This window comes from Labeo rohita, chromosome 7 (assembly GCF_022985175.1).
Source record: "Labeo rohita strain BAU-BD-2019 chromosome 7, IGBB_LRoh.1.0, whole genome shotgun sequence".
NCBI lineage: Eukaryota > Metazoa > Chordata > Actinopteri > Cypriniformes > Cyprinidae > Labeo > Labeo rohita.
The window spans coordinates 38466317-38487524 of NC_066875.1; the positions used below are offsets into that span (position 1 = coordinate 38466317).

At 37.2% G+C, this 21208-nt stretch overlaps 1 protein-coding gene across 1 annotated transcript in view; it reads right to left on the bottom strand.

The window, feature by feature from the left end:
• Nucleotides 1–1193: 1193 nt before the first annotated feature.
• efnb3b (ephrin-B3b) overlaps nt 1194–21208 on the bottom strand; it is a 94922-nt gene continuing 74907 nt past the window's right edge. The window contains exons 3-5 of the mRNA XM_051115935.1: nt 13779–13871; nt 11701–11769; nt 1194–6023 (exon numbers count right to left, since the gene is read on the bottom strand). Of these exons, the coding sequence (XP_050971892.1) occupies nt 5602–6023; nt 11701–11769; nt 13779–13871 (584 nt within the window). The 3' untranslated portion in view covers nt 1194–5601. The remainder of the gene's footprint in view (nt 6024–11700; nt 11770–13778; nt 13872–21208) is intronic.

Here is a 21208-nt window from a genome sequence, read left to right on the forward strand (position 1 = left end):
GCTCCTCTGGGTCATTAAAGGCATACAAGCACATTTTAGAAAAATGATTACGCAATAAAGATGACCGCAGAAGCCTGTAAGGACATTTTTTAAGTGTTTTTCTTTCTCTCCCCCGTGTTCCAGAACCTTCCCCTTCACACCTAAATCACGTTACACCAATTGGAGGATTGTAGCACGACATAAGCGTTCCCAGGCCAATAATACGGCCGTCGCCTCTGCATCACCTGTAACTGTGTGGAAACCTCACGGGGACAATCAATACCAGATTTCGCAAGTTTTCATAAAAATGAAATTGTCGCCGGAAGGCAATGGTTGCTTTGGCAACTGAATGGCATTACGGGAAACATACAGACGGATCTAAAGGAAAGCAATAAAAGAGAAAGAGAGATACAGTCTAAAATAACTAATACAAGAAAAGGTATTTCTCTGCACTTAAAGAACACATTCATTTCTCTGCTGGCAATGGATGGTGACTGTAAAAGCCGGTGTTTACTTTAGAGAAGATGAAATACCAGGAAGAAGAGATTGATGGTAGAGTGGAAAGAAAAATAAAGCACATTAAATGGTTTCTCTATCTCATTCACTTGTGGAAGTCCACAAAACTCAATGCATTCGAAAGCAAATACACACACAGTAAAGAGAACCCAAGAATGCATTGTAAAGTTTTTTTTGTGTGTTTTTTAATCAACATTTCTTCAAAGGAATGTATTAGTTGTTTAACCCTTTTAAAGGCATGTATGCAGGAGGAAAAACAAGAGAGGGATTGTGAGGGGCGGGGGGAGATGGCAAGATGGACACGGAAAAGAAAACAGCACACACAAACATGGTGTTTTACAAACGTCTGAACACATCACTGGAGAGGAATGGAGGTCTTTAAAGTGGCCGCCACCCGCTGGCTATTGGCACAGAGAAACACGTACACACAACTGAAGCGTTCTCTAAAAAAATACACACTTTGTGGTTCGTCCCCGCTCGTGTCTGCGTACAGAATACTGGTCCCAGCGTTCGTGGCGAAAGCAAGTGCACAAAGAACCGCTCGACGTGAGAGACAGAAGATGGACCTTTCCGAGGCCAGATGTTCGATAAACGAGACCTAAAAAAGGGAGGATGGTGAGCAAGAGAGTTTGTGTCTCCTCGTGTGTCCTCTGTGATCCGAACGCAACGGCACACCCTCCGCAATCGGTCCGTCTTTGAACGATGTCCACGCGTGTTTTCGGACATACGCACGCCTGCACGCACACACACGTATCCAAGTCCATGTGCACAGGGTCAGAGACATGGCTTACGCTGATTGTTTTAGTAAATGCAACAGAATCTGAACAGAAATCGAACGCTTAAATATGTATGAAACAGCCCACGAATACAACAGTGCCGAACAAACGTAACACCTCCACATTTTAGGCAACTTGATATTGAAGTAACAAAATCCAAATTTGCGTGTAAGAAGAAAACATCGATGTGACAGGAAAACAATGTCATGTTGTTTCTTTTTTTTTCCTCACAGTCTTGATGCACCAGAGTGATACAAAACTAAATGCTTTTGAGAGACAAATATTGAAGCTTTCTAGGCAGATTGAAAACAGTAACAGATTGTTCAAGTCCCAACGTCAGTCACAAATCACATCTGCAAAATAAGACCACCAACATATTTGGGTATGAATGGCTTGTTATTATGTGCGTGTATGCGGTGTATTTTTTAGCGATAACATTCTTTACACGCATACAAAACACACTGTGACAATGGCAGTGAAACAGAACACAACTCGCACTCCTAAGGCCAGAAACAAATTCTATGCAAGTATGCAGACGCAAATACTTGGTCAACACTTTGGTCAATGTTTTTGGAATAGCATACTAGCTTACTACTTTTATTACAAATAAAATAAACACACAGTCCTTCTTAAGACTTATTAATTAGTGGTCACCTTGTATTCAATCATTTCCTACCTAGATAGCACACGTACGTCTACAAGATGTCTGTTAAAGATCACTTGATCTGGAAAGCATCTGCTGTGTACAAACATCTGACAGACATCTGTAAGATTACATATATTTTAAATCATAAACATCTTAAAGACATCTAATAGACATCTATTTGACATCTGATAGGAAACGTCCTATAGACGTATTGCAGATGAGCAAACACTCTAAAAAAATACGTCTTCCAGATGTAAATGCAGACATCAAATAGATGTCTCTGTGATGTATATGTGCTATCAGGGTACCCTGCTAAAAAAAAAAACTATAGAAACCATCACAAAATTTGTAATGGTTATAATGGGAATTGTACTGGTTTTAATAGAAACTGTAATGGACCCTGTTGGTCTCTACTGGCAATTTTTTGCGTTCTATTGGTGAGTTGTTAAAACAACTACATCCTTATGAAATATGTCCTAAAACACAGTACAGGAACCATTTTTATTGATTTTATTAGTTAAAAGTTGATGGTTTATGTTTTTAATGGTATTGACCAGAATTTCTCTAATGGTTTCTATTGGTTGTTGTTGTTTTTTTTATCACAGAATTTGTAATGGTTTTACTAGTTATAATGGGACTTGTATTGGTTTCAATGGAAACTGCAATGGACCCTGTGGGTTTCTACTGGTATTTGGTCACCTTCTATTGGTGGTTTGTTAAAACCACTAAATACTAATGGAATGTATTCCATTTTTTAATGGTTTTAATGGTTAAAGGTTGATGGTTTGTAATGTTTGGACTAGTATTTGCAATGGAAACCATTAGAATTTCTGTGATGGTTTAAATTCATTATTTATTTATTTATTAGTTCCCTTGTTTTAGTTTAACTAGTTTAACTTGTTTCCTCACTTCAGTTCAGTTGTGGATTTAACTAAAACAACAAAGCAAATTAATTAAACATGGCCACAAATTAATTCTTAATTTGTTTTGACCTTGCATGTCTAGTATATTGCTCTGTAGTCACTATTTCTGCCATACAGCTAATTTTTTCTTTGCTAATTAGCTAAAGCTAGTCAAATGCTGCATTCGTAAATAATATACTTGCTTGTTAGTATGCTATTTTGAATTCAGCCTTTGAATCGCTTTAGCTAACATTTTCAAATAGCATACTATGACAGACATCCCTGCTGAAACAAACAATAGACACCATCATAAAATTTGTCATGGTTTTACTGATTATAATGGCACATGTATTGGTTTTAATGAAAACTGTAATGGACCCTGTGGGTTTCTACTGGTATTTGGTCGCCTTCTATTGGTGGTTTGTTAAAACCACTAAATACTAACGGAATGTATTCCATTTTTTAATGGTTTTAATGGTTAAAAGTTGATGGTTTGTAATGTTTGGACTAGTATTTGTGATGGAAACCATTAGAATTTCTGTGATGGTTTCTATTATTTTTTTCAGCTGGGATTTTAAGAGTAGCATCCTATTCCAAATCCAACCACGCTAACTAGCTTTGTAAATTCTTTCCCAAGCTGTTGAGAAAACTGACCATAAAACACGACAGTTTATGCTAATATGTGCTGAGAATGCAACTGAGTTCTGACACGTTTCAGAAAGCAACGACGTGTAGCTGGAAGCGTTTGCGTTCACATACTTGCGTAGACTGTATTTCAGGCCTAAAAGAGAGATTTTCATTGGCACTAACAGAGATACACACACACAGCTAGTTACAAGGCTGCATGATTGTGTGTGTAAGTGTGTGTGAGAGAGAGAGGAGAGAACGAGAATGTGAGAGAACAATGCTAATCACGGCATTTGTTGAGGTAACCAGCATATATGCCCAATCAGAATGGCTTTTGATTGTGTTTTGGAGCTGTGCATGTGATGAAAATCACTACAAGAGCTTTTCTGTGTGCCATGGCCATTGAATCGTTCTCCGTATGTGTGTGCGCGGACACGTCTACTAAATTGAGACGTGTCCGATACTCAAGAATTTGAAACGAGTCTAGAAATATTTCCACTTCACTTCATGTGAACAAAAAAGCGCACTGTGTGTCTGTAAAAGAGTAATTCTGTGTGTCCATCTATCCTGTTGTCCATCTGAGAGAATGAGTTTCTTTCTTCCCCTCATCTGTCTCTTTGTACCTCAGAAGACCATCGGGCCCAAATCTGCCTCTTCCAGCGCTTCAGAGGAGTTTATTAAAAACCTTTCCATTCCTCTCTCTCTCTCACTCTCTCTCTCTTCTCCTTCAATCATCTTTCGACGTTCCTTCTCTCCCCCCACCTCCCCCTCCCCTATTTTTTTTCTTTTAATGTGTGATTCTTCCATAGTTTCACAGTCTTTCTAGAAGTTTCCTTGCGCGTTTGCTTTCCCAACAGGCGGTGTTCGCGTTCTTTTCGTTTTATTTCACCCCCTTCCAATTCTTCCCTCCTTTCTGGATTTTTTTCCCTTTTTTTCCAAGCGTCTTTAAAAATAATAATAAAAAACTTTCTCGGATTGTTCTACCTCAACACATTCACAAACGAGGTCTAGGTTCAAAACTACATCAGAGTACAAGGAGCTATAAAAATATATGTGTAGAGCGGAGGAGACTCCTGGGAAAGAGGAAAACGAGGGGGAACCAACCAAACAAACTCGGTTTCTGCAACAGAACGAAAGCATTAAATTAATTTACAACTCAAAAAGGGGTAGAAACAATGTCAGCATGTCATAAAAAATAGGAAAAAAAATTAGGCCTAGCAAACTGTAACTTTACATGAAAAAAAAAACAAATCTAAAAATTATTTTACTGAGTATTCATATATAATTATAATCTATGTGTTGAAAGCGATAAAAAAACTTTTTTGATGTTCGCTCATATTTTTGTGTTTTGGTTTTGAAACAGTCTAACAAACACACGCGCCCATGCTCACGCTAACACTGTACTCAAACACGCACTCATCCGCACGCAAAAACACTCGCGAGTTGTACTGAAGCGCGCCGGTCGCAACGTGCGCGACAGCAGTGTCGGAATATTTATCCTACACACTCACAAAATACACACGTTATTAAAATATACAAGATTCTCCACGCCACTACAACTCCACCAATCAAACACATGGGTCCTAGATCACGTGACTGCAGCCCTGTGTGACGATTGGCTGAATCAATGGCCCCTCCCCCTTCCGAAGGAGTTTAACACAAACTAGACCGCTATTTGTGAGTAAATGTAGCATTCGAAGTCAAAGTTCACAAGTTGTCTTTGTAGGTTTTGGAGTTGAGATGTCTTTTTTTATGCGTTTAGTCTTTTTGCAAGTACATCAGAAAAAGTTTTGATGCTTGTGCTCCAGAATGCCCTCCAAAAAAGGAGTTTATGTTTTTTCAGTTGGCTGAATCACTCCAGGAGGTCTTCTCTAGCTTTAAGGACGTTTCCCATGTGGGACGTCAGAGAGAGGGAGGCCCTCACATCAGGACATCCTCTCTCTAACAAAAGGCCGAAGTTGGGTGAGTTGCGAGGAATGGTAGCGCACACACATACAGACACGCTCGACCACGAATGGTCAGTGTGTCGGAGAAATGCGCGTGAACGTAAAAGGATCTGATCTACGGGGATGCAGAGTGTGGGGGCGGGACTTAGGTAGTCGTTTAAGGTGGGTGTGGTCTTAGCAGATGTTGTCGTTAAGGTGGTCTCCGGTTCTCATACTTTATAGTAGATGTTGGCGGGACTCTGAGGGGGCATCTCCTGTACGATGTACACCGGATGGCCGTAATCCCCGCTCACTTTCTCGTAGTGCGGGCAGTAGGCGGAGTCAGAAGTCCGCAGCGGGATGATGATGTCGCTAGGCTCCGAGCCGTTGTTGTTGCCGCCTCCCACGCCCCCGCCGCAGCCTCGTTTGGGCGAGGTCAGGGAGGAGAGGGAGAGGGGAGGGTGGTGCGATTCGGAATGCTTGGCGTGTCGTCGTCGGTAGCACACCACGCAGATCACGGCAGTTACGAGCAGTAGGAAAGCCGAACCGCCGGCTGCACCTGCGATAACAGCGATGTTGGAGGGAGGAAGGGGGCCGTTTTCTCCACCAGGACCTCTAGGGGGAATTCTGGGATGTGTGTTGTTTCCAGCACCTGCAAAACAGAAGAATTTGATCAGTTCAAAAGATATATATAGATATATATGTATATATGTGACCTGCTCCATCGTTCTGAAGTTTATTTATTTCAAGATTTCGAGAAAATAATATTGAATAACTAAATATGTAGTTATTCAGTGATTAATTAAATGTAATCAATAATAATTTTTGAGAAAATGGCCTTTTTCAGACATTTTTAAGAGTTTAGGTGATTCATTCTAACATACACTACAAATGTTTGTGGTCAGTAAGACTTTTTTAATATAATAATAATAATAATAATATTTCAGGATATAATTGTTTTTACTGTATTTTTTTTTAAATAAATGCAGCCTTGATGAGAATAAGAGACTTGATCCCAATATACACAACCAGTCAAAAGTTTTTGAACAGAAAGATTTTTAATTTCTTTTTTAAAGAAGTCTCTTATGCTCACAAAGCCTGCATTTATTTATTTTTATTTATCCAAAGTACAACAAACAGTTTAAAACAGTTTGAAATATTTTTACTATTTAAAATAACTGTTTTCTATTTGAATATATATTTAAAATGTAATTTATTCCTGTGATTTCAAAGCTATATTTTTAGCATCATTACACCAGTCACATGATCCTTCAGAAATCATTCTAATATTTTGATTTGAAAAAAAAATTCTTATTATTATGTTGAAAATAGTTGAGAACTTTTTAAGGAAAGGAAGGAAAGGAAAGGAAAGGAAAGGAAAGGAAAGGAAAGGAAAGGAAAGGAAAGGAAAGGACGTGACATTAGCTTTTCAGGTTTCTTTGCTGAATAGAAAGTTCAGAAGAACAGCATTTATCTGAAATACAAATCTTTTGAAACATTATAAATGTCTTTATCATCTCTTTTGATCAGTTTAAAGTATCCTTGCTAAAAAAAAATATATTAATTTTCATAATTTCTTTCCAAAAAAAAAATAAATTATACTGATTCCAAGCTTTTGAATGGTATAGTGTATGTTACAAAAGCTTTTTATTTTGGATAAATGCTGAACTTTGTTTTTTTTTCTATTCATCAAACATTCCTGAAAAAATGTACTCAACTGTTTTAAATATTGATAATAATAATAATAATAAATGTTTCTTGAACAGCAAATCAGCATATTAGAATGATTTCTGAAGAATCATGTGACACTTAAGACAGGCGTAATGATGCTGAAATTTAGCTTTAATCACAGGAAGAAATTAATTTGTAAAATATATACACAAATAAAAAACAGTTATTTTAAATAGTAAAAATATTTCACAATATTACTGATTTTGTTGTATTTTAGATCAAATAAATGAAGGCTTGGTGAGCAGAAGACAATTCCTGTAAAAAACCTAAAAAATGTCACTGTTCAAAAACTTTTGACTGGTAGTGTATATATGTATTTATACAACAGTTCTTTCTGGTCCTCGAATCTGATTGGCTGAGAGGAGTGCAATATTCTAGTGATATCTGAGCTCCAACCGTTTCATTGTTTGTATCACTCCACTTGTGGTATTTCTCACAGCGGCCGTGCTGCACTCATGAACCCACCGAGAGCAGCCTTACTTCGGCCAGATCTTCTGGAATTTGCCACTGGCTCTGATTTCTTTATAGTGGTTAAACATGAAATATATTTCATTTTGGGTAAATCTAACAGGCCGTCTTTGGTCTCATTAATCAATTATTTGTTCCAGAGCAAATAGCGACGTTTTCGAATTTGAATCCATGGTGGAAGGAAGCAGTTCACACAAAGAGGGTTTTTAAAGACACTTTGTTGTTGTTTCTTATGTATTTACACACTCGTTCCATCGAACTGTTGCATAAATGCAATATCACACTCATAATGTGATATGGCTGTATTTCAGCACACATTGTAATGTACAGCACTTTGGAGCTAGTGTGTAACCTGCAAGGTGGTATATAAATAAATAAACGAACGGCCGAACAGACAAACTGGTAGCAGCATATGGCTGTGGACATTGCTGTGGACACTGAATGACTTTCAGCAATGCAGCAATCTGTCACACCACATTAAAAAGTGACAAAACAGCTCACTGTGATATCTGCTGAAATGATAAGACTGTCACATATTGCTTCCTTGAACAAACTTGGATATTAGATTAGTTCGCATAAGTCCTCTAAATTGGCGTCCCTTGGGTAAACACAGTTTCCTAAAGTTTAGTGCTTTTTGGCAGGGAAACTTTTGCGAGTCCTTCTGGACTGCATGTGGTGATGACACCCATTAGTGAGATGACCACCTTTAACTTGTTCCCATATTGGAGCGCGGACTCAGAGAAGTGCCCTCTGACACTTACATGAGTATTAGTCTGATGTAGCGGGTTCATTAGCGCTGCCACATCCTGCCCTCCAGCATCGCCCTCCTCCGTCTACCTCGTCATCTGATGGGCTAGTTAATGACTTTAACCAATCAAATGGAACAAATTAAACAGGGCCAGTCATCTAACCCTTTGATTGGCTTGTTCATGTCCCTAACAGATCAGACCGAACCAATTAGAGCCCTCCGTGTTCACTCAAACTGTCAGAAATCTGAATAAAGTTTGGAGGATGTTGAAAAGAACCGGACTTTTCTCTGAACTCGCTGACCAGTGACTCACATCACAATGAGTCAAGGTGGATTGGGTTTCTGCAAACATGCACATTTTGGCACGGGCGTAAAACACGCAGTGTAAACCTGTGGTCAACCACTGCGGTCTGGCAATAGAGACGTGAACCGCAATCATCAGACCGTTGAGTTGGAAAATAAAGACGAGGAGGTGAGTATTCGGACATAGCGTTAAGACCTGTTCACAACAACGAAACGTAAAAATGATAAATCGCAGACAAAAGGTCTGTTCACAATGAGAGTAAATTGGAAAAACCGTCCATAATCAGGCAAAGTTTAATCTCCAGTATGAATAGATTCAAAGAATTGCTCTGTTTTTTAACTCAAAGTCTCTTTTGAGTGAATATCCATGGTGAATATTTCCTCTCTGCGTGAATTGGCCTTTACAGTACTTGCAGACGAGGCTACGCCATGAATTATTCTTAATATAGCAACTTTTCTGCTGCTGGAAGTTGTTTATCGTTCATTTTTTTTGCCCTAAAAGCTGTTAAACACTCAGAGGACACACCAGGGAGCAGCAGCTCTAAACGTTCCCCTCTGTAATAAAAAAACATAATAAATAAAAAAAAAATTTACACTTGGAAACATGAGCTGTGGTTTATGTGCTGCTGCTTTAAACACTGGAATCGTGTATTTAGCCTCTTCTATGAACAACAGCTGAGAGAGCATTTTAATAGATGTGGGATCTATGAGGCTATATTAGTCATTTATCTTTACATAACGGGATTATGGCGCGTAGGAGGCATTTCGCAAGGGAAATGAAAGCCAATCTAAACGCTGTGGCTTGATTGGGCTCTTTAAGATGGGGAACCTGAGGAAGTACAAAACCACACAATAGAGATGTGCTAGATAACAACCACATGGTCATTCTCAAAGGTGAACTGCCTTACTATAAAGACTTTATAGGTTATTAAAGGGGCAGTTCAGCCAAAAATGAAAATCTAAAACTTTTAGGATTTTCTTTCTTGTGTGGAACACAAAAGGAGATATTCTGACACGCATAAAAATTGTCCATATGACTTGTTATATTTAAAGTCTTCAGAACCAATGTGAGTGCTCTGAATGAGCAACAGACTGTTATGCAAGTTATTTTTACAATGCAAATCTTGCCCTTTGTTGCCACAGCATGATTGGTTGTGCAACATGTAAGAACCAGTGGTGTTTGGTGAGACTAAATTTGCTTGAAATGGCAACTAAAATATATTTTCATGAAATAACTACTTGACACAATCACTTCTGGCTTCTTGACTACAACATTTGAAACAATATGTATTGTGGGAAGTGCTTTACAAATACATCTGAATTGAACTGAATGAAATTTAAAGGGATAGCTCACCCAAAAATGAAAATTCTGTCATTAATTAGTGACCCTCATGTCATTCCAAACCTGTAAGACCTTTGTTCATCTTCACAAATTAAGATATTTTTGATGAAATCCGAGAGCATTCTGAGCTTGCATAGACACCAATGCAACTACAACTTTCAAGGCCCAAAAAGGTAGTAAGGACATCGTAGTAACGACCCTGCACGTCCAAAAGTGACGCTAGTGGGGTACCACGAACATCAAAAAATGACACCAAGGGGTCCTGATCAAGCATCAATATCTGACAAGTTTGTGCAAAGTTTGTTCTTCTCTTCTGTGTCAGTCTTTGACATGAATAAAGATGTTATTTTTGTTTTCTTTGCGCACAAAAACTATTCTCATAGCTTTGTAAAATTACAGTTAAACCACTGATGTCATATGGACTATTTTAACAATGTCCTTACTACCTTTCTGGGACTTGAACGTGTCAGTTGCTTGGATCTCATAGCTCTTGGATTTCATCAAAAATATCTTAATTTGTGTTCCAGGTTTGGAACAATAAGAGGGTGAGTAATTAATGAAGATTTATCAAAATATTCTCATTTTGTGCTCCACAGATTTAAACACTGTTGATTTTGTGTGAACTGTTTCTTAAAGCAAACTACAGCTTATTGGGAATGGGAAACACAGATTGGAAAGGTACAACAGGTTTGATTACACACACACATTAAATACAAGACATGGAACAAATGACCATTGTGCTTACTTAGTCGGACATAGCTGATCTGAGTTTCAGCGTGTGTGTACATGTGTATGTGCAGTTGCGATCTCGACGGGAGACAATGAGAGCCCCTGCCGAGCACGGGAACGGTCGGAAATACAGGGATCTGACTGCAGGCGCTCTCAATTGGCCCATCATTATTCTTGACACAATTCCTCTCGTTTTCTCTCTCCATCCCTCACTCTATTCCTCCACCTCCTCCTTCGCTCCGTGTCTCTATGACTGTCCGTGTTATTGTGCTCGTAATGACCTGCAGCCCCCCAAACCCACCTACATCCTCCACCACTCCAAGTGATGACAGCTAGACAGACAGACAGATAGACAGATAGATAGACAGACAGACAGACAGACAGATAGATAGATAGATAGATAGATAGATAGATAGATAGATAGATAGATAGATAGATAGATAGATAGATAGATTAGATTTTTTGTCTTTGTATGTCGAATAAAAAACAGAATAGGACACAAGGCAGCAGTCTCTCGCTCCCAAATGTCAAACCCGTGCAAACAAAGAGTGTGAGTAATTTTCCCTTTCTATCATCCTACACTAATCATCCTCCTCTCCCTCCCATTTTCTGTGTCTTTCTTCCTCTCAGGACCAACTAAACCCAAGCCGCTAAACTAATGGCATTAATAAGTCTCCGAAACGACGGCTCTCTCCTCCTCTCATCCTTTATCTTTCCCCGTGCGGCCATTACCCCCACCGCATTCTGCCTCCAGTTCGCAGCTCCAGGGCCTTTGTAGAAGACGTCGAACGGAGGAAAAGAGGAGAAAAAATAAGGGAACTTGAGGAGGAGAGAACAAACAGAAGGGTGGAATATATCAAAAAGAACCCGAGCGCCAAGACGCCTGTTTCTCTCCATCCATCTGTCGCTTCCTTCCCCTGTTCCTTTCGTTAGTTCTGTTCTTTTATTAATGTGATGTCTGTTTGGGATGAGCCTTGTCCTCATGATACCGAAGGCAGCTGTGTTTACCTGGATTCAGGCTGTTGATACGGTCCGCGGGGTCAGGTTTGGGAGATTTGGCCGGCAGACCATATGGACCTGCGGACACATGATTGAGAAACCGTTTAGTAACAATAATGGTTCAGTCAACCTGAGCACAACATAACAAATACAAATACACTGCCATATTACAATCTTGCAATCTTGCCTCATTGCTATATATAAGCATTTTAAGTCATTTTAAAGGCTATTGTTCTCTTAGGTCTATTTTTGTTACTAAAAAAAAAAAACTATATTACTCGATTAATCGTTAGAATACTTGACAGATTACTCGATTACCAAAATAATCATTAGTGACAGCCCTAATAAAGTCATTATTTTGTTTTCTTCACGCACAAAAAATATTCTCGTAGCTTCATAAAATTATGGTTGAAGCACTTTTTAATGACATCCTTGCTATGTTTCTGAGCCTTGACCGTGGTAGGACCCTTACTGTCTATGGAGGGTCAGAAAGCTCTCGGATTTCATCAAAAATATCTTAATTTGTGTAACGAAGATGAACGAAGCTCTCACAGGTTTGGAACGACATGAGGGTGAGTAATTAATGACAGAATTTTCATTTTTGGGTAAACTAACCCTTTAAATTCAACTTTGCCATCACAGGAATAAAATTTGATTTTTAAACATATAAAAACAGAAAACAGTTATTTTAAATGTTACAACTATTTCACAATATTACTGTTTTTGCTATATCAAACAAATGCAGCCTTGATGAGCAGATGAGACTTCTTTCAAAAACGTTATTAAAATCTTAGTTCTTCCAAAATTTTGATTGGCAGTGTATATGTGACCCTGGAACACAAAACAAGTCTTAAGTAGCACGGGTATATTTGTAACAATAGCTAAAAATATATTGCATGGGTTAAAATTATCTATTTTTCTTTTATGCCAAAAATCAGTAGGATATTAATTAAAGATCATGTTCCATGAAGATATTTTGTGAATTTTCCATTGTATATATATTAAAACTTAACTTTTGATTAGTAATATGCATTGCTAATAACTTCATTTGGACAACCTTAAAGGCAATTTTCTCAGTTTTTTTTTTTTTTTCAGATAATGTATGAATCTCAGTTTCAAAAAATGGTCCCTTATGACTCAGTATCAAACGAATGGCAATCCTCAAGAATTGCATCTGCATAAATCTTAAAGGTACAGCAGCAAAAACAGTCTGTTTAATTTTAAAGGGGAGAGAGCAGGTACAAAGATTTCCTGTAAAAATCAATTACAACTGCGGTTTATTAGTATAAAAAGCAAAAGCGTCCAACAGGGTTCCTTTAAGATGTTTCACACCGCAATGTTGTTGTTGAGGGGCTACCGCTGAGGTTACAAACACTTTAGACAGCAGACAGACATTTCACACACACACAGAGTCATCTCTGAGCTTATGGTGAGCTGTCACACTTGTCAAAATGCCATGACAGTCTGTGTGTGTGTGCAGGCACATCTCATCAGATATCTCCAACCGAAACGGCTTTTATTTAGATGACAAACAAAACAGACGTGACCTTTCAGCCACGAAGCAGATAACAACTACAGTGAGAGAGTGAGAGTGAAAGAGAGCGACCGAAAGGGATTTTTAAGTAAAGTCAATAAATGTTGTGGAAAAAAAATCTAAATCATAGCCAAAAATGGAGACTGAAAATAAAAAAAAACTAAAACGTTTTATAGTCTTTGAGCTGTGTTAATCCTCTCTTATTCAACAGTGTAGTGTGATAGGCATGACTGATAAATAACTCTAAACACACAACGGACACGAGTGTTTGTGGTGTACTGTTACGGCTCAGGGACTTGTGTCCACAGTCTGTTGGGATTCACTTACCGCTGTTTTCCTGAGTTTAATAATGAAAACTAACAAGGGGCCAACAGAGTTTGTGTTTGCGTGTAAACAAAAGCTATTGGTCACAAGCGTGTGCCACTGAGAGAAACGCTTTACTGAGCCTAAGTTTCTGCAAATCCAGCATCCGTAACTGTTTCAGGTGACCAACCCTCTGGCTTTGTCTGCCGATATGGTCCCTAGAGTGTGTGCGCGTGTGTGTGTTACTCACTCTGTCCCACTTTCAGCACCACCTTCATGCCCTGTGTAGCGCAAACTCCTCCTCTCATGCTCTCCAGCCCCTGACGCGTCCCATCTGATGTAGCTGTGAAAGAAAAGAAGAGATTTACTACTTATTATACCATACACATTCCAAACAATCAACAGCAATGCAAAAAATGACACTTTTACTACTTGTTTTCCAGTAAAAATAGAAAAAAGCAACACTGCATAAGTCATTAAGCCTTGTTTACATTTATTATATTTTGAATGTAAGTGTATTCTGGTATTTTTCTTATTTACAGTTTTTCTCAGTCGCTTTGGTGCATTTCTCACAACACTATTTACATTTGCACAACATTTACTTCAACCTCCACAACATTTAGTCATTTGTGCACATCATAGTAGCAGTTTCTCATTCCTTCCAACAAATTGCAAATGCTTTTGGACATGCATCAATTGCTTTCATACAACTCTCTGCTGTTTTATAACATTATCATTTGCTTATGTCATGTCAGTCAAAATTAACTAAACTTGTGAATGCTGAATAGTCATTCCATATAAAACTAATAGTCCTCATTTCATTGCTTGAGTCATTACATACAAAAATGTTGAACTAGTTGTCAAAATCTGTCAAGCAAATTTTATAAAAAATTTTAAATCTTTTTTTTTCCTGAAAATGTCTTCTAAATTGAACAATTTCTGCAAATGTGCATGAATGATTTACAGACCTATGTATGTTGTAGGTTCAGTTCCAATATGTACTGCAATATTGTTTACAATTGTGCACAGCTCTACCCAAAGGTAGTTTATGTTTGTTGTAAATAAGGGTGTATTTATTCGTTTGCACAATGCTTTGAATAAATTAGAATTGCAAAGAGCATATGCAGTAAAAATGTGAAACATACATATTCAGTGTCTTGTACTCAGATACCTCACTAAATACAGTAATGTCTAGCTTTACTGTAGTTTTCAAATGGCTGTGCAAATAGTATATAGTGCTGTCTTGAGCATTTTCAGGAAGTTTCACCAAAATCTGACTTTTTTGCATAGGAAAAAATTTACAGAGTAAACTGTCATAATGAAAACATGACAAAGCCATTTGACTATCTTGTTCATAAACAATGGTGTCAGGACTTTTTATCTTGATGACACTGACACTTTCATTGACATGAATACTTGCTTTTGAGGAATGAGCTATCCATTTTGAGCAAGTGACACGCTTTTGCAGGTTATCAACTAGGTTTTGCAGTTTGTACTAATTGTTTTGAGAAATGCATTAACTGTTGTGCAAATGTAAATAGTGTTGTGAGAAATGCACCAAAGCGACTGAGAAAAACTGTAAAATGTTGTTCTTAATCCAAGTTTGTGTAAAAATGTCTATGCAGCCTTATCAAAAATTGAGTCAAGAACGAGATGTTAACAAAAGTGATTTGTCACTATCAGCATAAAAGGTCAAGTTAAGAGCATTGCATTGTGGGATACAGTATCTCACACGTGCTTTGGTTGTATAATACACATTTCGGCAAATTACCGTCTGGTACATTTTTTTCAGAAACGGCATACATTCTGCATGCTATGAAAAAATGTGTAATATGGTGTCACAAACAGACTCTCAGACACAGATCTGATACTGTAGTAATAATAGTTCCTACTGACACTCAGCCATTCTGCACAGATATTTGATCTAATGTAGATTAACACACACAAATGTCATTCTGTATCATGGTACAGCTCTAATGAGGCCTAATTTCCGGTCCCAGAGGAGGTCATTTAACATCCTAAAACGCCTCAAACTGCATCCATCACTCGTGCACACACAAACTCGCTTAATCCAGCACTCTTCCGAAATGCTGACAGGAACTTGAGAAATGATATCGGTGAGCTTCATGGACCTAAGTGGGCCAGCGATGGGTGCTCTTGATATGAAGTGGGCTACAGGTGGACGTCATGCGAGATGCATGTGGGTTGAGGTGAGCTAAGAGCGGCCGACGGCTGGTTACATGTGGGCCAGACGCACGGGCTTAAGACAGGACAGGACAGCTTGTCCTTGGTAATAAGGTCTGGCCGTCTTAAATGAGAGAGAGAGACAGAAAGAAAGAGAGAGAAATAATGATCTGATGTAAGTGAGAGTGCCAGATCTTATTTACTGAGGGATGGTGTGCGAGAGAGAGTGAAATAAAATGGAGGACACACCTCTGTCCCACACTTGTGTAATATGTTATTGTCTTTTAATGTCTCTTGATTCTAATTCCTTCATTTATTTAAAATGTATCATTGTCTGTCAGTCTCACATGGACTTCTTAAACGTTTTTGTCCATTAAAAAAATACCCCTGGGCAGGAGAATAACATTCTCACCAATGACCCATGGAGGGTGTGAAAAAAGAGACCTTCACACCTTCATCTCTCTGTCACTCACGCTCTCAGCCTCACTGAAGGACTGCACAGTGTGTCTGGACAGGGGCATGAAAAGACAGACGGACAGATGACGGACAGATAGATAGATAGACAGATAGAGAAAGAACAGTAGAACGATAGACAAAAAAGACAAACAGAACGATAGATGGAAAGATAGATAGAACGATAGATAGTTAGATAGAACGACAGAACAACAGATAGATAGATAAACAGAATGATAGAACGATAGATAGAACGATAGATAGATAGATCGATAGAACGACAGAACGATAGATAAAACGATAGAACGACAGATAGATAGAACGACAGAACGATAGATAAAACGATAGAACGATACATAGATAGATAGATAGATAGATAGATAGATAGATAGGATGACAGAACAACAGATAGATAGATAGATAAACAGAATGATAGAACGATAGATAGATAGATAGATAAACTGAACAATAGAACGATAGATAGATAGATAGATAGATAAACAGAATGATAGAACAATAGAATGATAGAACGATAGATAGATAGATAAACAGAACAACAGAACAATAGAACGATAGATAGATAGATAGATAGATAGATAGATAGATAGATAGATAGATAGATAGATAAAACAGAATGATAGAATGTTAGAACGACAGAATGATAGATAGATAGATAGATAGATAGATAGATAGATAGATAGATACATAGATAGATAGATAGATAGATAGATAGATAGATAGATAGATAGATAGATAGATAGATAGATAGAACAACAGAATGATGGATAGAATGATAGATCAACAGAATTATAAATAGAACGACAGAATGATAGATAGATAGATAGATAGATAGATAGATAGATGATAGATGGATAGATAATACATAGTGCAACTGAATGACAGAAAACGATAGAATGACAGATAGAACGACAGAACAATAGAACAATAGACAGAACAACAGAATGATGGATAGAATGATAGATCGACAGAATTATAAATAGAACGATAGAATGACAAAAAGAACGACAGAACGATAGAACAATATAGATAGATAGATAGATAGATAGATGATAGAAAGAACAAAAGCTAGAACAAAAGATAGAACAAAAGATAGAACGATAGAACATAGATAGAACGATAGAACGACAGAACGATAGAACGATAGATAGATAGATAGACAGATAGATAGATAGATAGATAGATAGATAGATAGATAGATAGATAGATAGATAGATAGATAGATAGATAGAGAAGGAGAAGGTCAAGGTTAACTGTAACCCTAAAACATGGATATTCTGAGTCATTTTGTGAGATGGTAAAAAAAGAGAGAGGGACAGGGAGGGAGGGAGACACTGATGGTCTCTGACAAGCTGTTGCTGATGTGATTGAGAAGAGAGACGATAGGAGGTGATGGAAAGACCAAATGTGTGAGCAGACGACAGAAAAGAAAGTGTAAGGAAGAGTGGAAAGAGAGAGAGGGAGTGAGCCTGATGACACGTATGAATGTGGCTCTGCCCTATAAGCCGGAGTACTGAAAGGTCTTGGGGCAGAAACAAAAGACAAACAAGAACAATGCTATTTATTGCAAGCAGCAAAGCTGTAGCTTCTGCTCTCCTTTAAAGATAAATGGAAGGGAGAGACAGAGAGAAACAAAGAGGTAGAGAGAGATAAAGAGGTAAAAATGGGATAAGAGACTGATGGAAACACAAAGACTAGAGAGGGAGAGAAAAAAGAATAAACGAAGGACAGGATGAGTAATTGAGACAATGATCAGCAGTGATGGTGGGATGAGGAGAAATGGAGGATGGGGTGGCAGAGGAACACCATTCTCCAAGTCCCATACAACAGGAACAGAAAGAAACGAAGTGCAGAAGTCATGAAGAAACATCGCAGTCCTTTGTTCTTAATCACTATGTGTATTTTATTCTCCTCAGTGTGTGTATTTCTCTCCAGGATAAGAGTAAAAACTTGTGTGAAGACAGGAGCCGGTGCATGTCACAAAGATTCAAGAGAGAAGAACTGATAAAAAGAATGAAGTGTAAAGGCCAGAAGAGCGATTTAGTGAACAGTAGCACAAACAAATGAAGCTGAGGAAGCTGTGTGTGTATGTGTGAGAGAGTGTGTGCATCTCCCACGCATGTGTTTATGTAAAGGGGTTCTGGGATGCCTCTTGTCGCACTAATGATGGTGATAAAGCGCAAGTCAGTCAGACGTGTGTGTTATGTGTGGGCGTTATCCCACGGCTATTATTGTGGAAGCACATTTGTGTGCAAGTGTGTTTATGAGAATTACAGACAGTCGAGAGACTGTGTTTGCTTGTTTGATGTGTTTGTGTAGCATGCATGTTAGATATATTTCAGAGCAGATTGCAAATAATCATAAATATTCAAATTCTGTCTGTTAAAGGAACAGTGTGGGATATTCTAACCTGTTCATTGAAACAGAGGGCATTTTTAATCCTTAAGAGTATATATACACAAATGTGTATGAAAATTTAGTTCATCTTTCAAACCATTAAAAATAGTTTCATTAATTGAAAATATAATTAAATAAAAATAATATATGATAAAATTAATTTAAATATTTTGTTTTTATTTGTTAATTGCAGCAAATCCTTTGTTCTTGTCATTAACTAAAACCATTAAAATAGTTTTCATTAATTGAAAATAAAATAAAAAAAATACAATACAATTAAATAAATAAATACAATTAAAAAGTAAAATAAAATAACCCTTAAAAAATATGAAAATTTTGCCTTGGCAACTAAGTGAATTAAAAAAAGTTTAAATTGATACTTGAAATTACTAAATTACTAAAACTAAATTTGAAAATAAAAAAGGAAAACTAAACAGAAATATAAAAAACAAAAACAAAAAAAACCTAATAACAATGACAAAAGCACAACATTATTAAAACTAAAATTAGAACTAAAAATAAAAAAAATAAAATAATGTTAAAATAAAATAAAATAAAATAAAAATTTAATTAAATAAAAAACCTAAACAAAAATGTGAAATTTTGCCTTGGCAACTAACTGAACTAAAATAAGTTTAAATTGATATTAAATTACTGAATGACTAAAACTAAATCTGAAATAAAAATACAGTAATAAAACAGAAATATAAAAAAAAAAAATAATAATAAAAATGACAAAAGCACATAAAAAATACAATTAAACTAAACTAAAATAAAATAAAAAAAGAAACATTAAAATGAAAAATAAAATAAAATAAAATAAAATAAAATAATAAAAGAGAAAAAGAAAACTGAATTAAATAAGTTTAAGTTAATAAAGAAATATATAAAAGCTAATTCTAATTATTAACAGTGTATAAAATAATACAAAAATAACATTACAGATCTCATTTACATCCATTTATAGTCAAAAAGATAGATAGTCTTGCAATCACATCAGTGACTGATTATAATATGTCTTATAAATATTTCGAATATATAAATGTTCAAATCAAACTAATTTAAGACCAGTGGCAGAGGGTAAGATTTTCAGTGAATACTTAAATTAGGACCTATTGTACGACTTCTACACATTTGGAATATTGCAGGGACTACTTTTCTGTCACTTCTACAGTCCATTTTGAAACTAGAAAATCCAAATTTACTTTCACTGTAAGGAAAAGAGCAGTGTGAACATCTGCTTTTCTGGTCTACGGAAGAAAGAAAACCACAACGTTTAGAAAAACATGAGTGGCAGTAATTCATTCTCAATTTTTATTTTTGGAAAAATGATCCTTTTAATAAAATACCAGCCTCAAATTTCTGTTTTCAAACCCTCTGGCCCATTTGCCTGCTGTGCTTTCAATCAAACTGCATATAAACACACTAAAAGCATGTTTTCTCTTTGTTGCAGACTGAGAAACAGGTCAAAATTAATGTTCTACGCAACATTCCACAGATGCTCTCCATTGGCAATGAGCTGTAAATAACTCACAATATTCCATTAAAAGTGCCCAAATCTCAAAACACATCCATTATTGAGCTGCAAAACATGAAGTTAGTTTGAGAGTGTGTACGATGTGTGTTTTTTTTTTTTTTAAGTACAGTACTGAACCAGCAGAGATTTGCACTTCTGTCCTCAGCCAAATATTTCCACCTTTGGCTCACACTTCATATTTCCTGAAACTAAATAAGACTCAATAAATCTGAAGCAACACATTCGTACGGTTGATTTAAGCCATTAACGAAGCCTTCATAAGCAATTAAGAGAGTGCTGACAGCTAAAAAGAGAGAAGAACGAGAGAATTCACACACAAAAAAGGTGCCACGTAAGACTCACCGCCGGCACGAAATCATAATGTTTTCCATTAACTTTAAAAGCAGCAATGTTCTTGCAAGGTACAATTTATGCCGTTATCTTCCAAAACAACAGCAATTTATGAGGGAAAATGGTTGCTGATGTCGAAATGGATGCAGATTTTGATGCCACTTCTCTTAATGTTTTCTTAATGCTTCTGTGCGTAGCGATTTGCACTCTGATTGGTCAGTTTACGACGTCCACAAAAGAGGCACAAGAGGACGACGTGCGCCGTAGCCGGCTTTCACCCTGACTTGTCTGACAAGTCCGCAATGTCATTATAAGTGGCCCTGTGTGAGTGTATGATAAAGCAGCACATTTGAAAGCCTACAGGCTTGCATCAGATCGTGAGTGTATGTGCACGTCTTTGTGCGAGCAGGACAGATTAAGGAGCCTCTTGAGGTGGGTACGAGTATATCACACTGACAGTCTTGGCAATGGTGCATAATTGCAGCTCATAATGTCCCAGATGATCACACGCACACAGTAACACTAGAATACAGTTGTCAAAAGCAAACATGTTTAAAACATAAATGACATACTTGAGTGTATATAATCTAGTCCCCACACAAAGGCACACACATGCACACAGGCAAGGCTATAGTTAGGGATTCTAGGCCTTCTGACTGTATATCGAGCTGGGCCTGCATTTTTAACAAAATGTAAGGACAATGCTCTGATGTAATTTTTGTTCTCTCAAATATATTGAAGTATTATGAAGCTGAATATTG